The 25,700-nt window shown below is 44.0% G+C and overlaps 1 protein-coding gene across 1 annotated transcript in view; it reads right to left on the bottom strand.

The window, feature by feature from the left end:
- The window catches only part of LOC146029386 (kelch domain-containing protein 3-like), a 93,273-nt gene that overhangs the window by 53,010 nt on the left and 14,563 nt on the right, over positions 1-25,700 (bottom strand). Inside the window, exons 5-11 of the mRNA XM_083158352.1 lie at positions 17,241-17,319; positions 14,266-14,354; positions 5,853-5,999; positions 3,485-3,536; positions 3,290-3,390; positions 2,880-2,965; positions 792-873 (exon numbers count right to left, since the gene is read on the bottom strand). Of these exons, the coding sequence (XP_083014478.1) occupies positions 792-873; positions 2,880-2,965; positions 3,290-3,390; positions 3,485-3,536; positions 5,853-5,999; positions 14,266-14,354; positions 17,241-17,319 (636 nt within the window). The remainder of the gene's footprint in view (positions 1-791; positions 874-2,879; positions 2,966-3,289; positions 3,391-3,484; positions 3,537-5,852; positions 6,000-14,265; positions 14,355-17,240; positions 17,320-25,700) is intronic.

Genomic DNA, 25,700 nt, shown 5'->3' with positions numbered 1-25,700 from the left:
CAGTGGACTCCGCGCGCCGCGGCCCTACTATAATAAAAACTGAAACAAAACTTCAAGAGGGTGCAGGGGTTTGCCTGCTGGACAACCCCTCCAGCTGCCGGGCCCCATAGCAGTTGCATCCCCTGCACCCTCTGTAGTTACGCCACTGGGGGTATGCAATGTTGGCCGACCTCCCGCAGCCATCTCCCGACGGTTGAGATGGCTGCGGGGCCCTATTCAATGCTGTCTTCCCCGACAGCATTGAACAGGGGTTCTCCGCAGAACGAGCCTGACATCACAAGCTATCGGGCTCGTTCTGCCAAGAAAAGCCGGAAATAGGTGAGCTCCCTCCCGTCCTCAACTCACAGCACGCCCCCTTCTCGCCGCTCTGCGGCCGGGACATTGAATCCCGACCGCTGAGCTCATGTCGAGCAAAGCGAGAACGGGACAGGGGCATGGCTGTCGAGCTTGCTCAACAGCCGTACCCCTGACATTGAATACCCCCCTTAGGATCAGCGTGGGGCACAGACTAGGCCCCGGGGGAATGCCATGAACATCTTGCCATGGAAACTGAGTACAGTGCTAACCAGGGACTTGCGTCGCAGGACACACCAGCACTCAGGTAAGGGACGCGGGTGCAGACGCAGATGCGCGCCGCAATTCCTGACAACTAGTAATCACATATTTCCTCACAATTGGGGCTGGACTTTCGTTTTTAATTGTCCTTTTAAAATTGCATACTTGTTGCATGAATTCTTATTAACTCATTACCATACCATCTACTGTTTTCTAATCAGGATTATTTAGCTTACCGAGACTTAATTTCATCAGATCACATTTCAACATCTTAGTTTTATTTTCAGTCGTCACAAGTCCTCCAAACAGATAGATATCCTGTAAGATGAAAGAGGAACATTATCAGACAAAACTTTCATCATTTTATTTTCCGTGTAATTCAGGTTATGCATATCCATATGCAAGTTGTGTTTGATACCATAGTTTACTTTGCCTGTAGTTGTTTGATAAGACCTTCATTATAACGCTGCCCTGCTGGGGATATACTATTCCACACACTATCTTTCAGTCCCTGGCTTCCTGCTTGCCACAGTTTCCCATACCAAATTGTAGCACTGCCCCGGTCACATGCAGGATGTTCTCACTAACATCATCTTTGTTCATGGTCTCATAAAAATGAAGCACACTTATTGCTGTGACCGCCACAATGTTCTAAATGAATTTGAGTTTTATCTAGTCATAAAAAGACACTGAAGGTAAATGCCTTGTTTCTGAAAAAAGCATGCAACATAATCAGCCATTGACCCTGCGTTCGCACGGGGGACCGATGGTGTGCATCTGTGCATGGGCAGATGCATTTCTGCGCATGTGCAGACGCAGGGTGTGCGCACCCTACACAGCGGGCGGGGACAGAGAAGGGCAGGAGGCGCCAGGCAGCTCCATTAGCATATGGGAAGACCCAGCGTTCTCATGCTAATGAGGCTGTGACACTAGTACAGGGGGCGGGCAGCTGACGTCAGCGGATGTCAGCTGCCCGCCTTGTCCTCGCACAGGGCACCCACAGTTTTGAGACACCATATAGGACTGGAGAATTCATTCGATGATCGCCGATCATCGAATGGTTTCTCCCCATCTGCAAATGGATTCATTTGTAAATCATACATTCACAGGCGTGCGGGGGGTCGCACGTGCGAGGGGGGGACAGCCAGCACTGTGGGCGGCGGGCAGTGTCTGGTGGCCTTGCAAGGCTGCGAATCTCTCAGCAGACTTGGAGATTGATGTACATCTTTTTTTTTTTTACACTAGTCATGCTGTGGAACTACAAGTGCCAGTGGACCCTTTAATAGAGTTCTATCTTGACCAGGGCACCAAAATGTCTTGTCATGGCTCAACACATTTCATAAGGCACAAAATACAGTTTAGATTTATATATATACTGTATGATGCATTAGATATGGCTTCATTGCCCCTAATCTGGTTAATATACATTTGCTCTTTAGTCTTGAAATGTCTAGATTATAGACAATTTCTGGAGTCTATCCTGAATTGAAGATTTTAGACTTTAAAGCTCCTATGCAGATCTTTTTCAGCAAAGATTATGCAAGGTCGGCAAAGGGAAACTTGGAAGACTGTTCTATAATACGATTTGTGCAATAGGTTGCTTGTACTATGCAGTCTATTTACTGTAGCTGACAATGGGGCAGATGTATTAAGCTTTAACAAGAGATAAATGCCAGGGTGATAAGGAGAGATAAAGGTCCAGCCAATCACCTGCCCACTGCCATGTTACAGGCTGTGTTTGAAAAAAGTCAGTAAGGAGCTGATTGGCTGGATGTTTATCTCTTGTTATCAACCTTGCATTTATCTCTTGTTAAGGCTTAATACATCTGCCCCCATGTACTATATGGAAATTTGGTTGCTCAGAATGACTGACAATGGGGTATGTGAAATTGCAATGAGGCAGGTACCTCACTAACTTCCCAGAGACACATTCTATCTAAATCAGGGTTGCCAACCCTCCCAGAATGGCCGTGAGGATCCTGAAAATCGGGCCCCCCTCCCGGCCCCCCGGAAAGGTGTGCAACCCTTCCGGATTCAGGCGGTCCCCTTCCGCACCTCATGTACCTGGTGGCAGAAGCTTTAAATTGCCGCGATTCGCGGCTTTTTGTCGGAAGGGAACAGGGCTAAATACGCAAATCACGCATATTTAGTCCCGTCCCCTCATCGGAGACACACATATTGCGGGATTTGCATTACTGGGGCAGGGACTGATGATGTCTCCATCAGGCCCCCAGAAGTGATGCTGATAGTCTCCTCTCCAGGATTCTCCCGGAGAGGAGACTGTAAAAGTCGGAAACCCTGATCTAAATGAATTCTGATTGTACCTTATCATGGTGTGCTGTAAAAGAATGAAATTGTCTTCCAACTGGATTCTCGCCCTTGACCTCGCAACACTGCCATGATAAAGTAGCTAAAGCGGAAAAAAAGCAAATATATGTAAACAAACTCATTGCTAGCATATACCCAAGAAATAAAGTACTTGTAACTACATGTGATGAATTCATCTGTGATTAAATTTAGTAAATGACAAACTAAAACCAACAATATATATTAGAGCAATGGATCATTAGACTCAGGTGCGTTTTACGAGAGGAGGACCACACGTTATTAATCTTCTGCATAGAAGGAACCTTTATGTCGTTCTTTATATATATTATGTAAACATTGCAAGCCAACACTTTGAAGCTGGATACATATTTTATTATATTCAATTTCGGGCTGAAATTTGTCTTACCTGTGTCCAACATATACATATCACTATAGTAGACTCCACCTGCCGAGCAGCCTCCAAACATGTATATTTGTTGTCCAACTGTAGCAAATGCATGGCCCAACCTGAATAGAGCACAGATACTGTCCTGAATAACTTTTACATTGATGGTAAAACATATATTATTCTATACTAATGATGGAAATAATTATTTTTTACCTTGCATCAGGCAGGGAACCAGACGTTTTCACTGGTACCCATGTTTCAGAAACTATATAAAGGTATGAAAAACAAATAGTATGTCACATGTAAGCAATGAATAACACTGTACAATTACTTTAGTTGCAATATAAGTCTAACCATCAAAATAACTTCAGAAATAATATGACAGAGTGCCAGAGTCTGCACCAAGGAGAGTGGAGAGGGCCCTCAGGGAGGCTGCACCCAGGCACTCTTCTCTCTTAATAATACCTGGTCAGTTACCAGTTGGAACGGGACAATATGGCTCAGAAGGGACAAACTGAGTGATACTGTATCTTATAAAATATCGACCAGTGTGTATGCAATGAACAGTGCACGCTCCTGCTGGTCATTAATGAGAATTTCTTTACAGCTGCAGCTCAATTTTGGCTATATCATTTACAAAAAGGTGCATATTACTAGACTCTAGCTAGATTGTTCCTCGTTTGGCATATCGTTCAGTCTGAATGCACAATATCACTGGAAAGTTTAAGGGACTATTTTCAACAGTATCAGTGTTTGCCCTGTAACTAAAGCAGCAGGATGAATGCCTGGAGCCAGTGGCGTAGCTACAGGGGTCGCAGCGGTCGCACCTGCGACCGGGCCCCTGAGCCAGGGGGGCCCAACCCCCGCCACTGTCCGGCCGTCCTGGATGAGGGTAGTGAACAGCACCCGTTCCCAGTGGTGCTTTGCGGGCCCGGCCAGCGTGCGTCGCGCTGACGTCACGCGGCTCTGGCACGTACCCTCCCGGGGGGGGGGGGGGCGTAGGACGTTCGGTGGGGCTAAGGACGGCATCTCAGGAGCTGCCTTGGTAAGTTGCGATGTCCGCAGCTTGGCGAGGCGAACCAACCTGAATCGGGCACATAATAAAGTCACCACTTTTAGCAGAACTGGTAACAGACACCTCAAGGTAATACCTCAGGTAAATAAAAGTCTCCATGATTATAACCTCTCCTTTTAAAGTAAATAAAGTGACATCCTGCAATAGGTTCCTGTCCTGTTCTTCTCCCTGGCATGGTGGTTTAAAGACCACCCCAGTGTGAATTATGTCATTGATCCCCGTTTCTATGGTCACTCAAAGGGCCTCAGTTTTTTTTATTCAATATTTTGTTGTAAATTAGTTTTTATGCTGCTTTTCGCATACATTTTTACCCCTCCGCTGATTTTTCCCAATCTGAGCTTTCTAATTAAAGTATATCCGGTCAACTATTCTACCATACACGTAGATATAAATGTGCAGATGTGCTAATTATGTGGGATCATGTAAACTCCACCATTATTTAACACAGCTTTATTTATTTGATGTGAGATTATGCATTCTGTTTTGCTTGTTTATAAGTAACACTACAGGTTATATGTTATATATATTAAAAGGAGCACTTTACAATACTACTATTACCACTCCTAACAACAAACATTCTTACTGCTCCTAGGTCTGCCACCATCTGAGCTTCCAGTAACCTGGGCCTCTCCAGTTTTATCATCTTTGTTCTTTTAATATTTTATTTAAATAAACTGCTATCCTATGTTTAAATGTTAGTTCTATTATTAACATAATATACTTGATGTATTAAAATATAAACAGACAGAGATTTTAATTTTGTTGTATGTAGGGGGGCCCCAAGCTGACCTTTCGCACCAGGGCCCATGAACCCTTAGCTACGCCCCTGCCTGGAGCTATTCAATTATTATGCGGTTTCACATGTGATAATATATAGATTCCGAGTTAAATACTCAGCATCTATGGGTTACCGATATATAAAGCCTCACAGGGGAATTTTTCCTTGCTGTTAAGTCCAGCCCTGAGTACTGCATGCACACACAGGGCTGCCAATAGAAATCCTGGGCCCCGGTACAACAACTTTGTGGGGCCCCCATGGACGAAGCTCCCTGCACACTCTGCGGACCCCTGTTACGCCACTGCTTCCAAGGTGGATACAAGGAAAAATAAGTACACTGTAATGCCTATTACACATGTCACACACCCAATACATATTATACCACATGCCATAATGCTCATTACACATTATGCCACACACTGTAGTGGCCAGTACACATTATACCATACACCGTAATAACTATTACATATTTTACCACACGCCATAATGCCCATTACACAATATTCCACTCACCTTAATGCTCATTGCATATTATGCCACACACTGTAATGTCTATTACATATAATACCAAACATATTATGTCACCAAATAAAAAAAAAACCTGTGTGTCCAGACCCGGGCCCCCCTGACAGGCCCGGGCCCAGGTAAACTGTACCTGCTCCCCCCCCCCCTCTCGGCACCCCTGTGCACACAGACATAGAGCACATGTGAGGTATGCAGGGAAATACCTGTGTTGAACATATGCAGATCATCTACGACTGTTCCATGGTGAATACCACCAAAAACAAACACATTTTCCCCAACAGTTGCAATACTGTGACTCAGTGTCTGAGGAGCTGCTCCATTCGTTTTTAATTTCTCCCATGTCAACGTACCTAAAATATACACATTGTTTTCAAATTTGGAAATTTTCTACGCCCAGGACACAGTTATATGAAATGTATATTGCATACAGGTAGGTAATTGTGTAGGAATATAATGCAGGGATGTGCGGTGAGGTAAATGGCTGAGGCAAGTACCAGATCCAGATTTGCACACAACATATGAGTCATGGGGTACATGCCGGCATTATACACATGTGCAGCAGTATACACTGCTGGAAATTCGCTGAGTTTTGATAAGAGAGGTGCAGAAAAAGTAGCCATAGACTTTTTACTCCACAGTTTTGACTATAAAAATTATTAGAATAATAAAAATAAGAATTTTTTTTATATTTTATTTGTATTTTTGACATACTTTATAAGTACAATATACGTTAGTATGACAGGAAAGGCTGTGCATCACCTGCCTCACCCCACCGCACGCCACTGATATAATGGCATTGTTGTAGATATTGTAGATGCTCTAGAGCAGTGGTTCTCAACCTTGGTCCTCAAGGACCCCCAACGGTGCACGTTTTTCAGGTCTCCACACAGAATCACAGGTGACATAATTAGCTCCACTTGTGATCTTTTAAAATGTGTCAGTGACTAATGAGTGCACCTGTTCAACAGCCAGGTGACCTGGAAAACGTCCTTGTGGACCGAGGTTGAGAACCACTACTCTAGACTGACATCCATCTCTATACTAAATAGATCTCAGGAACTTGGTAATTATCCACATTAAGGGTGACATTTAATGAGATGCGAAAATGTAAATTTTGTGATATTTTCGTGAAAACCATCCGAAATCCCGTTTTTGCATATTTAATGAGATGCAGTGTCATGCCACAGCCGGAGGACACTTTTTACATAAGGTCCCCTGGCCGAAACATGGGCACCGTGGCTAAATTGCCTTGGAGGGGGTACCTGGAGGAGTGGGGACCCCCCCAATAAAGGGGTCCCCCCCCCCAGGTTTCACCGGTCCAGGGCTGAAGCCCGGGGCTATCACTGGCGTCCGTGGCCAGTGGACGCCGGCCTGATAGGGTTAAATCTGTCAATCCTAACACTGCTTTGTACAGGAGAACTACAAGTACCAGTAGACCTCCCCCGCAGGCTGGTACTTGGAGAACCACAAGTCCCAGCATGCGGGGCATTAATGGGCCCGCTGGAACTTGTAGTCCACCTGTAAAAAGAATGTTAGAAGAAAACACACACACAGAGAGAAGTATAACTTTATTACATACACACCTCACTTTTATACCAACATACTTACCAATCCAGGATCCAGCGCTGGTCTCCCTTACAGCGGGCTGAACCGTCTTTCTTCGGTGCCGATAACAGCCTGTGTCGCGCAGTCCCAGCGCTACACAGGCTGAGAGCGTCTTTGGCTTATGCGTCTCCATGGAGACGCATAGCTCACCCAATCAGGGAAGAGCTATGCGTCTCCATGGAGACGCATCGACCAATCACGCTCTCAGCCTGTGTAGCGCAGGGAGTCAGCGCGACACAGGCTGTTATCGGCACCGGAGAAAGACGGTTCAGCCCGCTGTCAGTGCGGGCTGACTGGCTATGCCAGGGGTGGGCAACTATTTTGGCTGGGGGGCCGCTTAACACTTCCAGTAAATACTCGAGGGCCGCACACAAAATATCTTGTATATACAATACCCATAACGAAAAATGTTGTAATTTGTACAGATGTGAGTGTATGTATGTATGTATGTATGTATGTAAGTACTGTATATATATATATATATATATATATATATATATATATATGTGTGTGTGTGTGAGTGTGTGTAACACTGTGTGTGTATAAAAAAAATTTTATACACACACACAGTGTTAAACATGCACACCACATATATATATATATATATATATATATATATATATGCACATACAGTAATAAAATTGACTGTCAGCTCCCTACTTTTATTTAGTACTATTTTAGTACTATTTTTCAGGGACGTGGTACCTGAGAGAGGGGAAGCCAGGAGAGAGGTATTTTAGCTGCCTGCTTACTCGTAGCCGTTAGCCGCCTCATACATGCCTGCCGAAAGCTGACTGCGCACTCTGCACAGCATTACTGGGAGTGTGGGAGGGGACGCGGTGACGCGGCGGCTACACCAACCAATGGCGGGGAGGCGGCCTCCGCATCACTGCATCCCCTCCCACACTCCCAGTGATGCTGTGCGCGGCAGTAGGGCATTGGCGGCACCGGGCCGCTTGTTATAATAATAGAGGTCAGTGCGGAGGGCCGGCCATGAGCATCTCACGGGCCGCCTGTTGCCCACCTCTGGGCTATGCAGAAGGGAGACCAGTGCTGGATCTTGGATCGGTAAGTATGTTGATGTAAAAGTGAGGTGTGTATGCAATAAAGTTATACTTCAATCTATGTGTGTTTTCTTTTAACATTGTTTTTACAGGTGGACTACAAGTCCCAGCGGGCCCATTAATGCCCCGCATGCTGGGACTTGTGGTTCTCCAAGTCCCAGCCTGCGGGGGAGGTTTGCTGGTACTTGTAGTTCTCCTGTATAAAGCAATGTTAGGATTGAGAGATTTAACCCTATTAGGCCGGCATCCACTGGCCACGGACGCCGGTGACAGCCCCGGGCTTCAGCCCTGGACGGGTGAAGCCTGGTGGAGGGGGACCCCTTTATTGGGGGGGGGTCCCCACTCCTTCAGGTACCCCGTCCAAGGCTGACCAGCCACGGTGCTCATGTTTCGGCCGGGGGACCTTATGTAAAAAGTGGCATGACACTGCGGGCTGTTGGAGCCCAGTGCTGGTTTCAATATACGGGGGACCCCCAGATTTTTTGTCCCCCGTATTTTTGAAACCAGGACTGGTCCAAGAGTCCGGGGCTGGTTTCAGAAATACGGGGGACCCCTACGCTTTTTGTCCCCCGTATTTTTGGAACCAGGTCCGGCTCAATGAGCTCGGGGCTTGTTATGCTCAGGAGGGGGGACCCCACGCATTTTTTTTTTTTTTTACAAACACAAAATTGCACATTACCTCAAATTCGCACATTTTCATGCCGAACATTCGCACATTATCGCACTTTTCTTTCCGGAACATGCACCTCATTAAATATGCGAATCCGCAGCAAAAATGCGATTTAAAAAAAGTGCGATAATGGGCGATTTTGAAAGCGCGAAAAACTCTCATTCTATTAAATGTCACCCTATGTGTCATATGTTATATTTCTGCCCCATATGTAAGTTTGTCTTCAGAACTTCCTCTTGTAATGATAACATATTTTATAAGACTATGGTTTATAACAATATTATAACATTTCCTATCATCTAAAAACACATTATAGGGCATTTATGAACACAAAACTTGTGAATGTGAATTTTCAGTCAGTACCTAAATTTGTACCTAAAACATAACAAGAAGTGCACTCAAATTCCATTTTTCTAGAATTGTCCTCTTAAAATGTTCTGTAAATGTACATAAATGTGTCAATCTAAAGCCCACCCCTACAAAAGTAGGAACAATAGGGCAAATAGATTTGCTTGACATCATAAAATGGCATTTGTATTATGGGGAATTCACCTTAGTGATGGTACTACAATAAAACTACTAAAGCTGGGTAAACACAGAAAGATTTATCTGCCCAATCTGTGTGGTAATGTATGGGAGCATAATTATCAACCATTTACTCCCAATCACTGGAAAATGGATAAAAATGGTTGTTTGGATAAATTTGTTAACTCAAACAGCTTTAACCAATTAGGTTGGTTTTCCAGCATTTGGGAGCAGATGGTTGATTGTCATAGGCTCCCATCTACTACCAGATTTTTGTTCCCACCAGACAGACTATGGTGGCACCATCTACTCTTGTTCCCATGCACTCACAAGCTGTCAACCTTGGACCTCTAAAGGCCCCCCTACATTAGGCCGACTTGTCCTAGGGACAAGTCGGACCCAATTTACCTGCGAGCCGCCCGGCAGCACCCCGGGAGGCTCACATACAATTTGGCACTTGATGTGCCATTTTTTACATGGGATAAATCGCATGCGATTTATCCCATGTAAAAAAAAAACCCGGGGAGCTGCAGGGCGGTGAGGAGTAGTGGGGGCGGACAGCGGCGGCGGCGGTGGTGGTGGGGGGCGGGCAGCGGCGGCCAGCGGTGGTGGGGGCAGGCGGCGGGTGCGGTGAGCGCTGCTGACCTGGCCGGGCAGTGTACTTACACATAGCAGCAGCGGGGACGGGACGCGTAGTGGCGGCTATTAGATTTTAAAATATTTGTCAAATGACCGGCCGCTCTCTGATTGGCCGGAGAGCTCTCAGGCAATCAGAGAGCGGCCGGTCATTTGACAAGTATTTTAAAAATATAATAGCCGCCACTGCGCTGCCCGTCCCCGCTGCTGCTATGTATGAATGGACAGCCTGTGATTGGCTGAGCGCTCTCTCAGCCAATTGCTGACTGGCTGAGAGAGCGCTCAGCCAATCACAGGCCGCCCATTCATTGTATGGGCTTTTTTTTTTTATTACGTACTACCGTACTGACAGCTCCCGCCGGCTCCCCCTGCCCGGCTCTATGCCGGCTGTGTCCCCCGCAGCGTCCCCAGCCCCCCCTGCTCCCTCTACCGCCGCGCCGCCCCACTAGGTCCCAAGTCGGGTGGTCGGACGTGCAGCAGGTCCGACCACCGGACGCAGATCCGATGCGCACGGGACCGCGCATTGGATCTGAGGGGACATCAAAACTAGCCGATTTTGGTCCGATTTCGGCCAGATCCGACTGATCTGGCTGAAATCTGACCAAAATCGGCTAGTGTATGGGGGCCTTATGAGGCTCTATAACCTCCGTGCTACTGTGGGTGACTACCATACACTGGGTAGAGGCGGTGTTTCCCTGGAAACAGGTTCTTGTATCATGCCTTTGTATTGTCATGTGTCTTACACTGGAATACTGCCGATATCCGATCACAAATTATCAGATATCCTGGACAATTTCTAATGGTATTCAAGATGTTGTATGGAAAGAACCTCTGCACAAGATGCACCTATCGATGGTAAACTTTTTATGATATGTAAGTTTTAGAATCCACAATAAACAAAAGATGTATATATTGATATATTTTCGAATGTATCACTCTTGTGGAGGTGCACCCCTGAGAGTAGAAAGTGTACAATTTTTAAAGGGAAAGAAAAAAGTACTCTCCTTTGTTTGGGGGCACGCTTGTCAGAAAAAATAAATTTTGGTTATGATTGTAAGTTATAAAACGTAACTTTTAATTGGTAATTCTAAAAAAGGCTATAATATGAACAAAAGACACAGACAAACTACACATAACATAAATAGTTGTAAGGAACCACTTATCGGACTCAATAGAGTCCCTCCAGCGATTTATCGCTGGTATCAAGTATGTATATTGACGCACTAATGGGCAAGTATTAGATATGTCCACAAATGTGGGTCACTTCAGTACAAAGGGTTACAGTGAAGTGAAAACACTGGTAGCGAAATGGTTAAAAAATATTAACAGGTTACATCCAATAAGTTGTATGGTGTGTGTCCAGTTCACAAATGTATAAACCATGCAGAATCAGCATATAGTTTGGTGAAAAATTGGACAGAGGACACAAACAGACTATACAAAAATTAAATAAGTGGTCAGAGCCACTAGTTGTACTTCAGTTGAGTCTCTCCAGTCATTTGTCTCTGGTATCTCAAATGTATATAGCCACAGGTGTGGGTTTTGCATAGGACACTGGTAGCAAGAGTAGGATGGATATGTAGTCATAGGTAACATCCAATAAATTTGTGTAGCTTATGTCCAGTTCACAAATATGTGATGTCTACAATAGATTGTATGGTGTGTGTCCAAGTCACAGATGTATGGTGATATACTGAAACAGTATTAATTTGTGTGCCAAATTGGACACAGGACACAAATAGGCTACAAAAATTAGCTCTCAGTAGTCAAAAAAAACCCCTTATCTGGGCATCAATTGAATCCCAACCGTGAGTGGTCTATGAAATTACAAAAATATGTGACCACAGGTTTGTGAGTCAAATTGATATATGTGTATGCCCACAGTTGTGGGTCGCTTTGATACACTTAATTTCAAAAATATATATATGAAAACACAGATTACAAAGATAGGATGATTTGTGAATTGTATCCAATAAATTGTATAGTGTGTGTCCACTTCCCCGATACATAATAAATAATAATGTGCTCAATCGGCGTAAATTTAAATGTGATAGATGCAGAGCTCCAAATATAGGCAAACAAAGGGGTAATGCAGTGATAGCCACCTACAAGAAGTGATACTGAAGTTTTAATTGGATTAAGAGTAGTATCAAAATAGGGACTCCACAGGAATGCACACAATTACTACTGCTGTGTCAAACGACTAGTAAGGTGACAACAGGGCACCTTATTTCTGGGGAAGAGACAGCAGATGCTATTTCTATATAGTTCCCAACTCTACTCCCCATTGATGGTCTGACAACACAATCCGCTCACTGTGTCAACACAGGACTAGGACTAGTCGTTTGACACAGCAGTAGTAATTGTGTGCATTCCTGTGGAGTCCCTATTTTGATACTACTCTTAATCCAATTAAAACTTCAGTATCACTTCTTGTAGGTGGCTATCACTGCATTACCCTTTTGTTTGCCTATATTTGGAGCTCTGCATCTATCACATTTAAATTTACGCCGATTGAGCGCATTATTATTTATTATGTATCGGTGAAGTGGACACACACTATACAATTTATTGGATACAATTCACAAATCATCCTATCTTTGTAATCTGTGTCTTCATATATATATTTTTGAAATTTAGTGTATCAAAGCGACCCACAACTGTGGGCATACACATATATCAATTTGACTCACAAACCTGTGGTCACATATTTTTGTAATTTCATAGACCACTCACGTTTGGGATTCAATTGATGCCCAGATAAGGGGTTTTTTTTTTTACTACTGAGAGCTAATTTTTGTAGCCTATTTGTGTCCTGTGTCCAATTTGTCCCACAAATTATTAAATTAATACTGTTTCAGTATATCACCATACATCTGTGACTTGGACACACACCATACAATCTATTGTAGGCATCACATATTTGTGAACTGGACATAAGCTACACAAATTTATTGGATGTTACCTATGACTACATATCCATCCTACTCTTGCTACCAGTGTCCTATGCAAAACCCACACCTGTGGCTATATACATTTGAGATACCAGAGACAAATGACTGGAGAGACTCAACTGAAGTACAACTAGTGGCTCTGACCACTTATTTAATTTTTGTATAGTCTGTTTGTGTCCTCTGTCCAATTTTTCACCAAACTATATGCTGATTCTGCATGGTTTATACATTTGTGAACTGGACACACACCATACAACTTATTGGATGTAACCTGTTAATATTTTTTAACCATTTCGCTACCAGTGTTTTCACTTCACTGTAACCCTTTGTACTGAAGTGACCCACATTTGTGGACATATCTAATACTTGCCCATTAGTGCGTCAATATACATACTTGATACCAGCGATAAATCGCTGGAGGGACTCTATTGAGTCCGATAAGTGGTTCCTTACCACTATTTATGTTATGTGTAGTTTGTCTGTGTTTTTTGTTCATATTATAGCCTTTTTTAGAATTACCAATTAAAAGTTACGTTTTATAACTTACAATCATAACCAAAATTTATTTTTTCTGACAAGCGTGCCCCCAAACAAAGGAGAGTACTTTTTTTCTTTCCCTTTAAAAATTTCTAATGGTAGTCCTGATGGTGCTCTGTTGCAGACACACACTATGCACATATATTCCAGACATAAAGAAAACCTGTCAAGTGCAAATCTGTGAGTGAATTGCAAAAATATTGCAATCCGGTATCCTGGCGCACATCCATACGCAATTCACGCACCATGAAAGGATTTTTCCAGTCTGTGCAAATATAAGTCTGATCCTTCCACAACTCTGAAACAGAGACAGACTGATTGCAGCGGGCGCTGAGGTCACACACCATCGCTTAATATCCTTGCACAGGTGCATTTTTTTGGACACTCAGAAAACTGCCAGTTATCACCCACAAACAGCGGCTTCCTGTCTATCAAATTGCGGGGGGATTGCGATTAGATCCTTTCACTATTTTTTACACTATTTTGGCTCGTGCATGCACACTACGATCCGTACACTTGCACAGTCAATCATTATGCAAACAGATTGTGAAGTTGCACATCAGCCATCAACTCGGAATCAGGCCTTATCTCTAAAACAACTTATCTTACATTCATTACTTCTCACCTAGGTCAAACCAGTACATTCCTTGAAGACATTCATCTGTGCTTTTATCAGAACGACCTCCAAATAAATATATTTTCCTGTTTACAACACTGAGACATGTTGAAAAAAATTATCAGTATGCTACAGTATAGTTCAAAAGTATATACCACCTTTGCTATAGTATATAAATATAAAATGGCAATCCAATACATCACTGCACAGTAAGAAAAAAAAAGTGTTTTAAAAACTGACATTATTCAAAGCAATAATTAATATATTGGAGTTTGATTGACATATAAAAGGAAAGAATAACAAAAAAATATCATGGCATATTTGGAATACATGCATCTCTCTGTTGGGAGGTATGCCCATGGCTAATCTCACTATTTTCCTTTACTTAGTCAAAGCAGGAAGCAATAACAGGGAGGAGAGAAAACTACACTGATTTATGCAAGACCCATAGCACATTAGCCTAATGCTGATTTGCTGTGTCTTACTACCTCCCAACTGCCCCACTGCACATGCGCAAGATCTCTCTGTACCAATTGGACTGATTCAAAGAAGGTGCAAAGGCCTTTGCTTTAGTACTCCTTACAATAAAATGTATTTTAAAAAGTGTTTGCAGCGCAGTGTGTGGCTCAATCATGGACACTTTTAAAGGGGGTGGTTGGTTGGCCAGTGTAGCAGCAGTCTCTGCACCTATTACAGTCTAACGCACATTAGTGTGCTGAGCTGGAAACACAGGGTGCTGTGCTGCCACTGATAGATAAGGCTGTGTCTACACATCACATTTTAGCAGGATGCAGCAGGCTTCTGTATATATCTCCTCAGTAAGCACCCTGCTAAAAAGCTCCTGTTCGACTGCATCCTGCTAAAATGCAATATGTAGGCACAGCCATAGATTTAAATGTGCAAGCTCCTTCCTGCCGAACAGGTCCCTTTAAAAAGGACCTGTCAAAACGCAATGTGTAGATGTAGCCTAAGAGGGAGGGTTAATTTGCCCCTCCCCCTTCGCGCACCACTGCCCCATCTCTGCCCCCTACTCTGTGCCTTCCACTCTGTGCCCCCTGTCCTTTGTGCACCCTCACAGCACCCCCTGCACTGATGTGTTCATAGTGGTGTAACTAGAAATTTTGCACCCCTTTGCCAAAAAGTTTCTGCACCACTTCTGTATGTATATATTTTTTTAGCTACATCCTCGATGCCAGGGGTTTCATGATCCTTTCCAGGGGGTTTCATGCTCATTCTTTCGCCAGGGGTTACATGCTCAATGCCAGGGGTTTCATGCTTGTTGCCAGGGGAAGGACTGGTAGAAATTGGCACATATATTTGCGCTCTCCCATACTTTATAAAAGAGGTGTGTTCTCACCTGGAAGGGGCCTGGCCACACAATGGTAACCGCATTTTAAATTACGCCACACAGTAGCACAATCTTATTCACATTCCACAGCTCGTAGTGCCCCTTATTCACATTACGCTACACAGTAGTGTCCTTTACACATTGGAGGTCATTCTGGTTGTTTCGTAAAGCTGTGAAATTCATGTTGCCTGTCATTGGATCTCTAAGCCAGTGATCCAAGCTGTTTGAGATAACATACAATTCAACTGATTTTTCAAACTCCTTGGATCACTGTCTAAAGGCCCCCATACACTAGGGCGACTTGTCCATAGGACAAGTCGCCCCCGACTTCCCCCTGAGCTTCCCCGGCTGCTCCCCGGGGGAGCTTGATTAGATTGGCACTTGATGTGCCATTTTTTACATGTGATAAATCGTCTCGATTTATCACATGTAAAAAACCCGGGGAGCAGGGGGGGGCTGCTGGTGGGAGCAGGGGGGCTGGGGACGCTGCGGGGGACACAGACGCTGCGGGGGACACAGACGCTGCGGGGGACACAGGCGGCATAGAGCCGGGCAGAGGGAGCCGGGAGCTGTCAGTGCTAGAAAAAAGCCTACTGTATACAATGAATGGGCAGCCTGTGATTGGCTGAGCGCTCTCTCAGCCAATTGCTGACTGGCTGAGAGAGCGCTCAGCCAATCACAGGCCGCCCATTCATTGTATGGGCTTTTTTTTTTTTAATTCAGTGCTGACAGCTCCCGGCTCCCCCCGCCCGGCTCTATGCCGCCTGTGTCCCTCGCAGCGTCCCCAGCCCCCCCTGCTCCCTCCACCGCCGCACCGGTCCCAAGTCGGGTGGTCGGACGTGCAGCAGGTTCGACCACCCGACGCAGATCCGATGCGCACGGGACCGCGCATCGGATCTGAGGGGACATCAAAACTAGCCGATTTTGGTCCGATTTAGGCCAGATCCGACTGATCTGGCCTAAATCTGACCAAAATCGGCTAGTGTATGGGGGCCTTAAGAGATTAGAGGAGTCATTAGCATATCAATCAGCAACATGGAGTTGCAACCCTATGCTGAGATGATCGGGACAAATTTTGGGGGCACGACCCACAGTTTAAAAATCACTGAACTAGACAGTGTGTATCACGATCCCGTGGATCACAGCAACATCGGGTACCATCTAGTGTGCACAGATTATATGCAAATTCCCACTGGTCACTAGCGACATCCTCTGTCAGCCCTGCAGCAGGGCCAATGGGAGATGTTGCTAGCAATGACTTGCTGTAGAATGCAGCATGTCAAGTGGCTCTCTGGCATTGCCAAGTGTGTATACACTTGCCACGAGAAGGGTTGCTTCGGCAGCAACGTTGGGCTGGCTATACATCGGTAAGTCTGTCCCCAGCTTAAACAAAAATGCATTTGTGTCGCATATATACAATATACATATAACATGAAGATAAGTATATGGCCAGATGTAAAGTGATGCAAGTCTGAAGTTTTTGGAAATTACTGTACCTTTAAAAAAACATTGCATTACTCATACCACATAATATTAATTTGCACCACATTACATCCGGCCCAATAAAGTTTTATTTTGTGCATGAAACAAACTTTGTATACATTCTCAGTCACTAAATGTGTATGTGAATACTTACAAAATGTCATGACCTTCTCTCGGTGTTGGTATGTGACCAGTCTGTGGGATTATCTCCCATGATAAGTCACTGGAAGCAACTGTTGAAGAAAGCAAGCATTATGTTTCTTTGTATCATTTTTCTTTACATTCTATGCACATTATAATTGCTAAACAATATTGTTTTAATGGAGTATATCGACCTATACTTATGTATACCTATACACAGCCATCAGTAATTATGATAAAACAAAAATAACACCAAATTATTTTCAAGATGATGCAAAACTATAAACATCAGGTCTTTCCCGTAAACCAGGGGACTGGCCAATGTATTTTAAACCACCACAAAATGTCTGTTTTGCTAAACAGGCCTGATTAGAGATTAGGTTTGGGTTTTTAATAAAAGCCCGATAATGGGTCCTGGGGTGTGGATGGGGCCACAGAGGGGAGAGTGGGGCCACGGGGAGGAGAGTGGGGTACACAGGGAGCAGTCCATGCGGCTGGGGGGCGGGCAGCAACGGCTGTGAGCTTGTAGCGCTATTTATCGGGGCGGGGTGGGAAGAGCTTCTGAATTTGAAAAGACTGGCAGGATTCTCTGCCAGTTGGTACCTATTTATTTTAATTCCAGTGGAAATGTTTTGGTCTTTATAGAAATCTCAAAAAAATAAAAAAACATCTCCTACTACACTTTTGTGCATCAATGGTTTGGTTATTTCTTAAAGGTTAAATGGCTACGTACATTTTTATTAATTCAGTCTGTTTTCCATTTGAATAGAAAGCTTCAACCTGAATCCTTTTTAATTAAAACAAGTTGAAAAGACTGTAAAATGTAGCCATTTTAGCTTCAACAGGCTCAACTATATTAAGTAACTTTTCAGTACAAGAAACAATAAGAATTGGCTTTATTCCCAGATGTAGCAGACTGCTTTGACTTGGTATTTGTTGAAGTAGTTATTATACATTGAGACTTTGGGCATTATTCTGATCGGTGCGGACTTTTCCGAATTCTTTCGGATGGCGTTTTTTAGCCGTCTGCGCATGCGTGGAGAACGCGACGCGCATGTGCCACGCATGGTCTCCGTACTTGTTCTCATTAATACCGTACAGAAATGTGCACCGCAATCACTCGGGCAATATGGGTGTGTTATGGGCGTCATGGTGAATGACACAGGGGCGTAGTTTCAAAGTGGGCTAAACTGGGCGGAAACATGGGCGGACACGGGGGAGTACACATATTTGGGTAGGCGTGCATTCGGACAGCACGCCGAATGCACGCGAACAAAAAGGGTAGAAATGTGCGGTGTCCAAAAGGATACTATTGCTTTGCGGACACCACTCGGTCATGCGCTAGGCAATCGGAACGCCTAATCAGGACGGACGCACCTCAACCAATGTCACCTGAACCCAATACAATCACATACTTTACCCATTACTTGTTAATTACACGCTTCTCACTGCTACAATTGGAAGCATTGCAGCTTAAAGGGAACATTACATGCTGCACTTGTCACACACTTTTACACTGCAAATAATCAACACAACTTAATATTAATAATACTAATACACATGGCACTTCTGCATGTATCAATGAATACAGACATTTGTGGGGCCAAAATAACATTTATTAAAGAAACTTTGGCAAAAATTTCAAAAACATCAAAAATAAAATGGTACCATAACAGGAATAAAAGGAAATAATATAGAATAAATAGCCACAGCAGAATCATTAGGAACACATCAGGTGGCTTCACAACAAAAGTACAGCACCAACACTTCAAGTACAGCACACAGTAATGCTAGCCGAAACAGGGCAACAGGGGAACCAAACATGACATTTGAACCGCGGGCAAATGTGGTGACCCTCGGCACGGATTTTGACACAGGATGCTGACACACACAGCTCAATGGAAGATTTGGGAAGACATAACGGTGGAGATTAATGGGGACACAAGTTCATTTGCGGGCACGTTTGCCCCTGGCAGGCTCCTTGCCACGTGCAGCAGCTCTTCGGCCTCGCCCACGGCCAGAGTCAGATGGTGGCTCACGTGGAGCACATGCTGGGGAGGGGGTGGATCTTCTTCCCCCTCTGGCAGCAGGGAGTGATGGTGTTGGTAATGCACCCGAAGCGGGTGACATTAGGACCCTATTGGTGGTAACTAGCTCCACCATAAGTTCATTATGGCGGAGGAGGAGGTCATTTTGCCGCAGGGCTTGATCAGCCAGCACCTGCAGGCTAGCAGCAATAGCTTGCTGGCTGGCACTCATAGCCTGCAGGCTCGCAGCAATACTCTGCTGGCTGGTGGTCAAACCCTGCAGCACCTCCTCGGTCCTACGCACCCGCTCCAATGCCGAGTCTCCCTGCTGCACAATACTATCTATCTATCTAGCACACTGCCCCACGTTGACAATTCAGCCGCGGACAATCCCGGCTGCTGCTGCATGGGCCTGCTATTGTTTTTTTGTGTAAGTACACCGCATCTGTGCGTAGTGGCCGGTTCGCGTCCGTTCTGACGCGGGAAGGCCGTGCATACGCGGTCAGACCGTGCAGAATCTGAGTGTTTCCCCCGCACACGCATGGTTTGTATGTCGTCCGTAAACACGCCCTGTTCTTAACCCCTTCCTGACAGAGCTAGTTTTTGCGTTCCTGACAGAGCCATTTTTTTCAAATCTGACATGTCTCACTTAAGTGGGGATAACTTGTTTTTTCGTGACACATTGTACTTCAAATTAGTGGTAAATTTGGGTCGATACAGTCTGTGTTTTTTTTGTGAAAAATACCAAAATGTCGTGAAAAAATGGAAAATTTAGCGATTTGCAAAATGTTAAATTTTCTGCTTGTGAGACAAATAATCATACCACTCAAAATAGTTAATAACTAACATAGACCATATGTCTACTTTATGTTTCCATCATTATTTCAACTTCCTTTTAATTTTTTTGGACACTAGGAGGCTTACAATATGAATAGCAAATTCTCAAATTTTCAAGAAAATTTCAAACACTGATTTTTTTAGGGACCAGTTCAGTTCTGATATGACTTTGAGGGACTTGTATGTGAGACACCCCCATAAATGATGCCATTTCAAAAACTGCACCCCTCACAGTATTCAAAACAGCATTTTGGAAGTTTGTTAACCCTTTAGGTGTTTCACAGGAATTAAAACAAAGTGTAGGTGAAATTTCAAAATTTCATTTTTTTTGCAGATTTGCAATTTTAATACATTTTTCTAAGGAACACAGTACATTTTACTAGAGAAATGTGACTAAAAATTGATTCCCCCAATTCTTTTGTTTTCAAAAATATCCTATATGTGGCCCTAGTGTGCACGTTGACCAAACCACAGGCTTCATAATAGAAGGAGCACCTACTTGATTTTGGAGCCTCCTTTTTATGAGATTATTTTTTAGGCACCATGTAGGTTTCTAGGCACCATAAGATGCTAAAATTTAGGAACCCCCCCACAAGTTACCCCATTTTGCAAACTACACCCCTCAGGGAATTCATCTAGGGGTATAGTGTACATTTCAAACCCCCAGGGGTTTCACCAATTGTGGTACAACTGGGCAGTGAAAATGAAAAATTACATTTTTTACACAAAAATGCAGTTCTGGCTCAAAATTTTTCATTTTCAGAAGGTATGAAGGAGAAAAAGCACCCCAAAATCTGTGCCCCAATTTCTCCCGAGTACGGCAATGCCTCACATGTGACCAAAAAATACCAGTTGGGTGCATGGCAGGACTCAGAAGGGAAGGAGTGATTTTTGGATTTTGCAGCTCAGATTCTGGTGGAATTTTGGTGGGTGCTATGTCGCATTAGCAAGACCCCCCAAGCACCAATACAGTGGAACCCCCCCACAAGTGACCCCATTTTGCAAACTACACCCCTCAGGGAATTCATCTAGGGGTATAGTGTACATTTCAAACCCCCAGGGGTTTCACCAATTTTGATACAAGTGGGCAGTGAAAATGAAAAATTACATTTTTTTACACAAAAATGCAGTTCTGGCTCAAAATTTTTCATTTTCAGAAGGTATGAAGGAGAAAAAGCACCCCAAAATCTGTGCCCCAATTTCTCCCGAGTACGGCAATGCCTCACATGTGAACAAAAAATACCAGTTGGGTGCATGGCAGGACTCAGAAGGGAAGGAGTGATTTTTGGATTTTGCAGCACAGATTTTGGTGGAATGAATGGTGGGTGCTATGTTGCACCAATACAGTGGAACCCCCCCACAAGTCACCCCATTTTGCAAAGTACACCCCTCAGGGAATTCATCTAGGGGTATAGTGTACATTTCAAACCCCCAGGGGTTTCACCAATTTTGATACAAGTGGGCAGTGAACATGAAAAATTACATTTTTTTACACAAAAATGCAGTTCTGGCTCAAAATTTTTCATTTTCAGAAGGTATGAAGGAGAAAAAGCACCCCAAAATCTGTGCCCCAATTTCTCCCGAGTACGGCAATGCCTCACATGTGAACAAAAAATACCAGTTGGGTGCATGGCAGGACTCAGAAGGGAAGGAGTGATTTTTGGATTTTGCAGCTCAGATTCTGGTGGAATTTTGGTGGGTGCTATGTCGCATTAGCAAGACCCCCCAAGCACCAATACAGTGGAACCCCCCCACAAGTGACCCCATTTTGCAAACTACACCCCTCAGGGAATTCATCTAGGGGTATAGTGTACATTTAAAACCCCCAGGGGTTTCACCAATTTTGATACAAGTGGGCAGTGAACATGAAAAATTACATTTTTTTACACAAAAATGCAGTTCTGGCTCAAAATTTTTCATTTTCAGAAGGTATGAAGGAGAAAAAGCACCCCAAAATCTGTGCCCCAATTTCTCCCGAGTACGGCAATGCCTCACATGTGACCAAAAAATACCAGTTGGGTGCATGGCAGGACTCAGAAGGGAAGGAGTGATTTTTGGATTTTGCAGCACAGATTTTGGTGGAATGAATGGTGGGTGCTATGTTGCACCAATACAGTGGAACCCCCCCACAAGTCACCCCATTTTGCAAAGTACACCCCTCAGGGAATTCATCTAGGGGTATAGTGTACATTTCAAACCCCCAGGGGTTTCACCAATTTTGATACAAGTGGGCAGTGAAAATGAAAAATTACATTTTTTTACACAAAAATGCAGTTCTGGCTCAAAATTTTTCATTTTCAGAAGGAATGAAGGAGACAAAGCACCCCAAAATCTGTGCCCCAATTTCTCCCGAGTACAGCAATGCCTCATGTGTGACCAAAAAGTGGCAGGACTCAGAAGGGAAGGAGTGATATTTGGAGTTTGCAGCACAAATTCTGGTGGAATGATGGTGGGTGCTATGTCGCATTAGCAAGACCCCCAAAGCACCAATACAGTGGAACCCCCCCACAAGTGACCCCATTTTGCAAACTACACCCCTCAGGGAATTCATCTAGGGGTATAGTGTACATTTCAAACCCCCAGGGGTTTCATCAATTTTGATAAAACTGGGCAGTGAACATGAAAAATTACATTTTTTTACACAAAAATGCAGTTCTGGCTCAAATTTTTTCATTTTCACAAGGAATGAAGGAGAAAAAGCACCCCAAAATCTGTGCCCCAATATCTCCCAAGTACGGCAATGCCTCACATGTGACCAAAAAATACCAGTTGGGTGCATGGCAGGACTCAGAAGGGAAGGAGTGATTTTTGGATTTTGCGGCTCAGATTCTGGTGGAATGAATGGTGGGTGCTATGTGGCATTAGCAAGACCCCCGAAGCACGGTGAAATTATGAACCTAATATTCCATAGATGTGTGGTATATTTTAAAACACTCCTTTATACATAGGCCGGGTTTGTCGGGGCAAGTGTCACACTGGAAAATAGTTTGCTTTCTTATTCCCTTTTTATAGCAAACTTTGCACCTTTTTTGTGTCCTGCCCTTTTTTCCAGTGGAGGGGATTTCATCAGGAAAATGCTGCCCTGGTACAATACGGGGGCCAGTACTAGAAGTACTGGGGCCCTCTGCCTGCTGGTTCCCAAATATTAGGCCCTTTATGACTTCCTCTTGAAAGTGCATAAATGTCCCCCTCTGGCCGGTAGAACGGAATAGCACGTAAGCGTTATACAGTGCCATCTGGATGATATACACGGCCACCTTCTTGTACCAGATTTTTGTTTTCCGCAGGGCACTGTACGGCTTCAGTACCTGATCTGAAAGATCCACTCCGCCCATGTACCTATTGTAATCCAGGATACAATTAGGTTTGGAGGTGTGGGTACTGGTACCTCGTACAGGGACGGAGGTGGTACTGTCTCCGTGAATTGTTGTCAGTATAAGGACATCCCTCTTGTCCTTATATTTGACCAACAACATATTTTCGTTGCATATTCCCCTGCTTTCACCCCTTCTCATTACTTGGGCAATGTGCGTTTTTGGGAGGCCTCTTTGGTTCTTGCGCACAGTACCGCAAGCTGCTGTACCTCTTGAACCAAGGGCCTTAAACAGGGGGATGCTGGTGTAAAAGTTATCCACATAGAGGTGATAACCTTTATCCAGGAAGGGGTGCACTAAATCCCAGACAATTTTCCCACTAACACCTACGAGGGAGGGGGGGCATTCTGGCGGTTCAATTCTTGAATCCTTCCCTTCATAAACCCTAAACCTGTGGGTGTACCCTGAGGTGCTTTCACACAGTTTATACATTTTTATGCCATACCTTGCCCTCTTACTGGGAAGGTACTGGCGGAATTTAACCCTTCCTTTAAAATGTATAAGGGACTCGTCGATACAAATACATTTTTCAGGGATGTACACCTCTTCAAATTTGGCACTGAAATGATCAATGACCGGCCTGACTTTGAATAGCCGGTCAAAGGTGGGATCATCTCTGGGTGGGCACTGTGCATTATCGGTGTAATGTATAAATTTAAGAATTGTCTCAAATCGAGTCCGGGTCATGGCCATACGGTAAAATGGAGTACTGTACAGAACATCTGTACTCCAATATTGCCTAATTTCTGGCTTTTTTACTATGCCCATATGAAACACCAGACCCCAAAACGTCATCATCTCTACTGCATCTACAGGGGTCCACCTAGCAAATGATGACGTGGGGTTTTGAGCAATAAACTGCTGGGCATATAAATTAGTTTGGTCCACCATTAAATTTATAAAATCATCAGAGAAAAATAATTTGAAAAAGTAAATTTCTCTGAGACCTGTGGAATCAAATTGGATTCCTGGCATGGCCAAAAACTCAGGAACCTGGGGCTCAAAATTGTCTGGTGGTGGGGTCCATACGAGATCAATTGTTGGGGGGGGGGTCTCAGCTGCTCTACGGGGGCGTCTTTGAGGGGGTCCCTCATCACCAGAGGAGGAAGAGGAGCTTAAGACGAATCCTTCAAATTCCCCGCTTGCATCACTGGCTGTGTCTGAGTCAGAGGCAAGCATGGCATATGCCTCCTCCACTGAATACATTCTCCTGGATGACTGGGAGGACATTTGGGAGGACATTTGGGAGGACATTTGGGATGCCATTTTTATTTTTGTGTTACTGGTAGTGAAATGTTTCAACATGTGTATAGTGTAGGGGGGGGTACAAACTTTATTTCAACCCGGGGGGTATGTAGTGTGTAGTGTGTATGTAGTGCAGAAAAAAAAAAAATACTTTATACCAATAAAAAAAAAAAAAAATGAAGGGGTTAAAAATAAAAAATTGAAGGGGTTAAAAAAAAAAAAAAAAAGGTCCTGCGCCAAAAATTGAGCACAGATGTTGGTCAGTAACGTCTGTCACTGAACAGCGCTCAAAGGCAACAGGAATTTGATCAAAAAAAAAAAAAAATAGATCAACCCTGTGCCGAAAAAGATGATCAGTGATGTACGTCACTGATCAGCGCACAGCGGCCACAGGACACCCACAAAATCACAGTGTGTGTAAAAAAAAAATTAAAAAAAGACCCCACAGCACACACACAAAAAAAAAAGGTGATCAGTGATGCGACACTGATTACCAGTGAGGTGCAGCAGGTGCACAACCTTTGGTGCAACTGACAGGTATATATATTAAAAAAAAAAAACCTCTGTACCCCCAAAAAAGTTGCTGATCACCTCAGATATAGTGATCAGCACAAAAGGCGGGGGCAGCAGACACAAAATTTAGCACTCTCTATCACTCTCTGTCACTATCTCTCTCTATCTCTCACTATCTATCACTCTATGACACTGCAGCAGCAGCACTGACAGGTATATCTATATATAAAAAAAAACCTGCGCCCCCAAAAAGTTGCTGATCAGTTAATTTATACTGATCAGCACAAAAGGAGGGGGCAGCAGTCAGTTATATAAAAAATATATAGCACAATCTGTCACTATCTCTCTCTATCTCTCTCTCTCTATCTCTCTATAACTATCACACTGCAGCAGCACAAAATATAGCACTCTGTCACTAGGCCTCTCTATCTATCTCTCTCTCTCTATCTCTCTCTCTATCTATAACTATATCACACT

This window comes from Crinia signifera, chromosome 1, assembly GCF_055691185.1.
Source record: "Crinia signifera chromosome 1, ASM5569118v1, whole genome shotgun sequence".
NCBI classification, from domain to species: Eukaryota; Metazoa; Chordata; class Amphibia; order Anura; family Myobatrachidae; genus Crinia; species Crinia signifera.
This window is presented reverse-complemented; position numbering and strand designations above follow the sequence as displayed.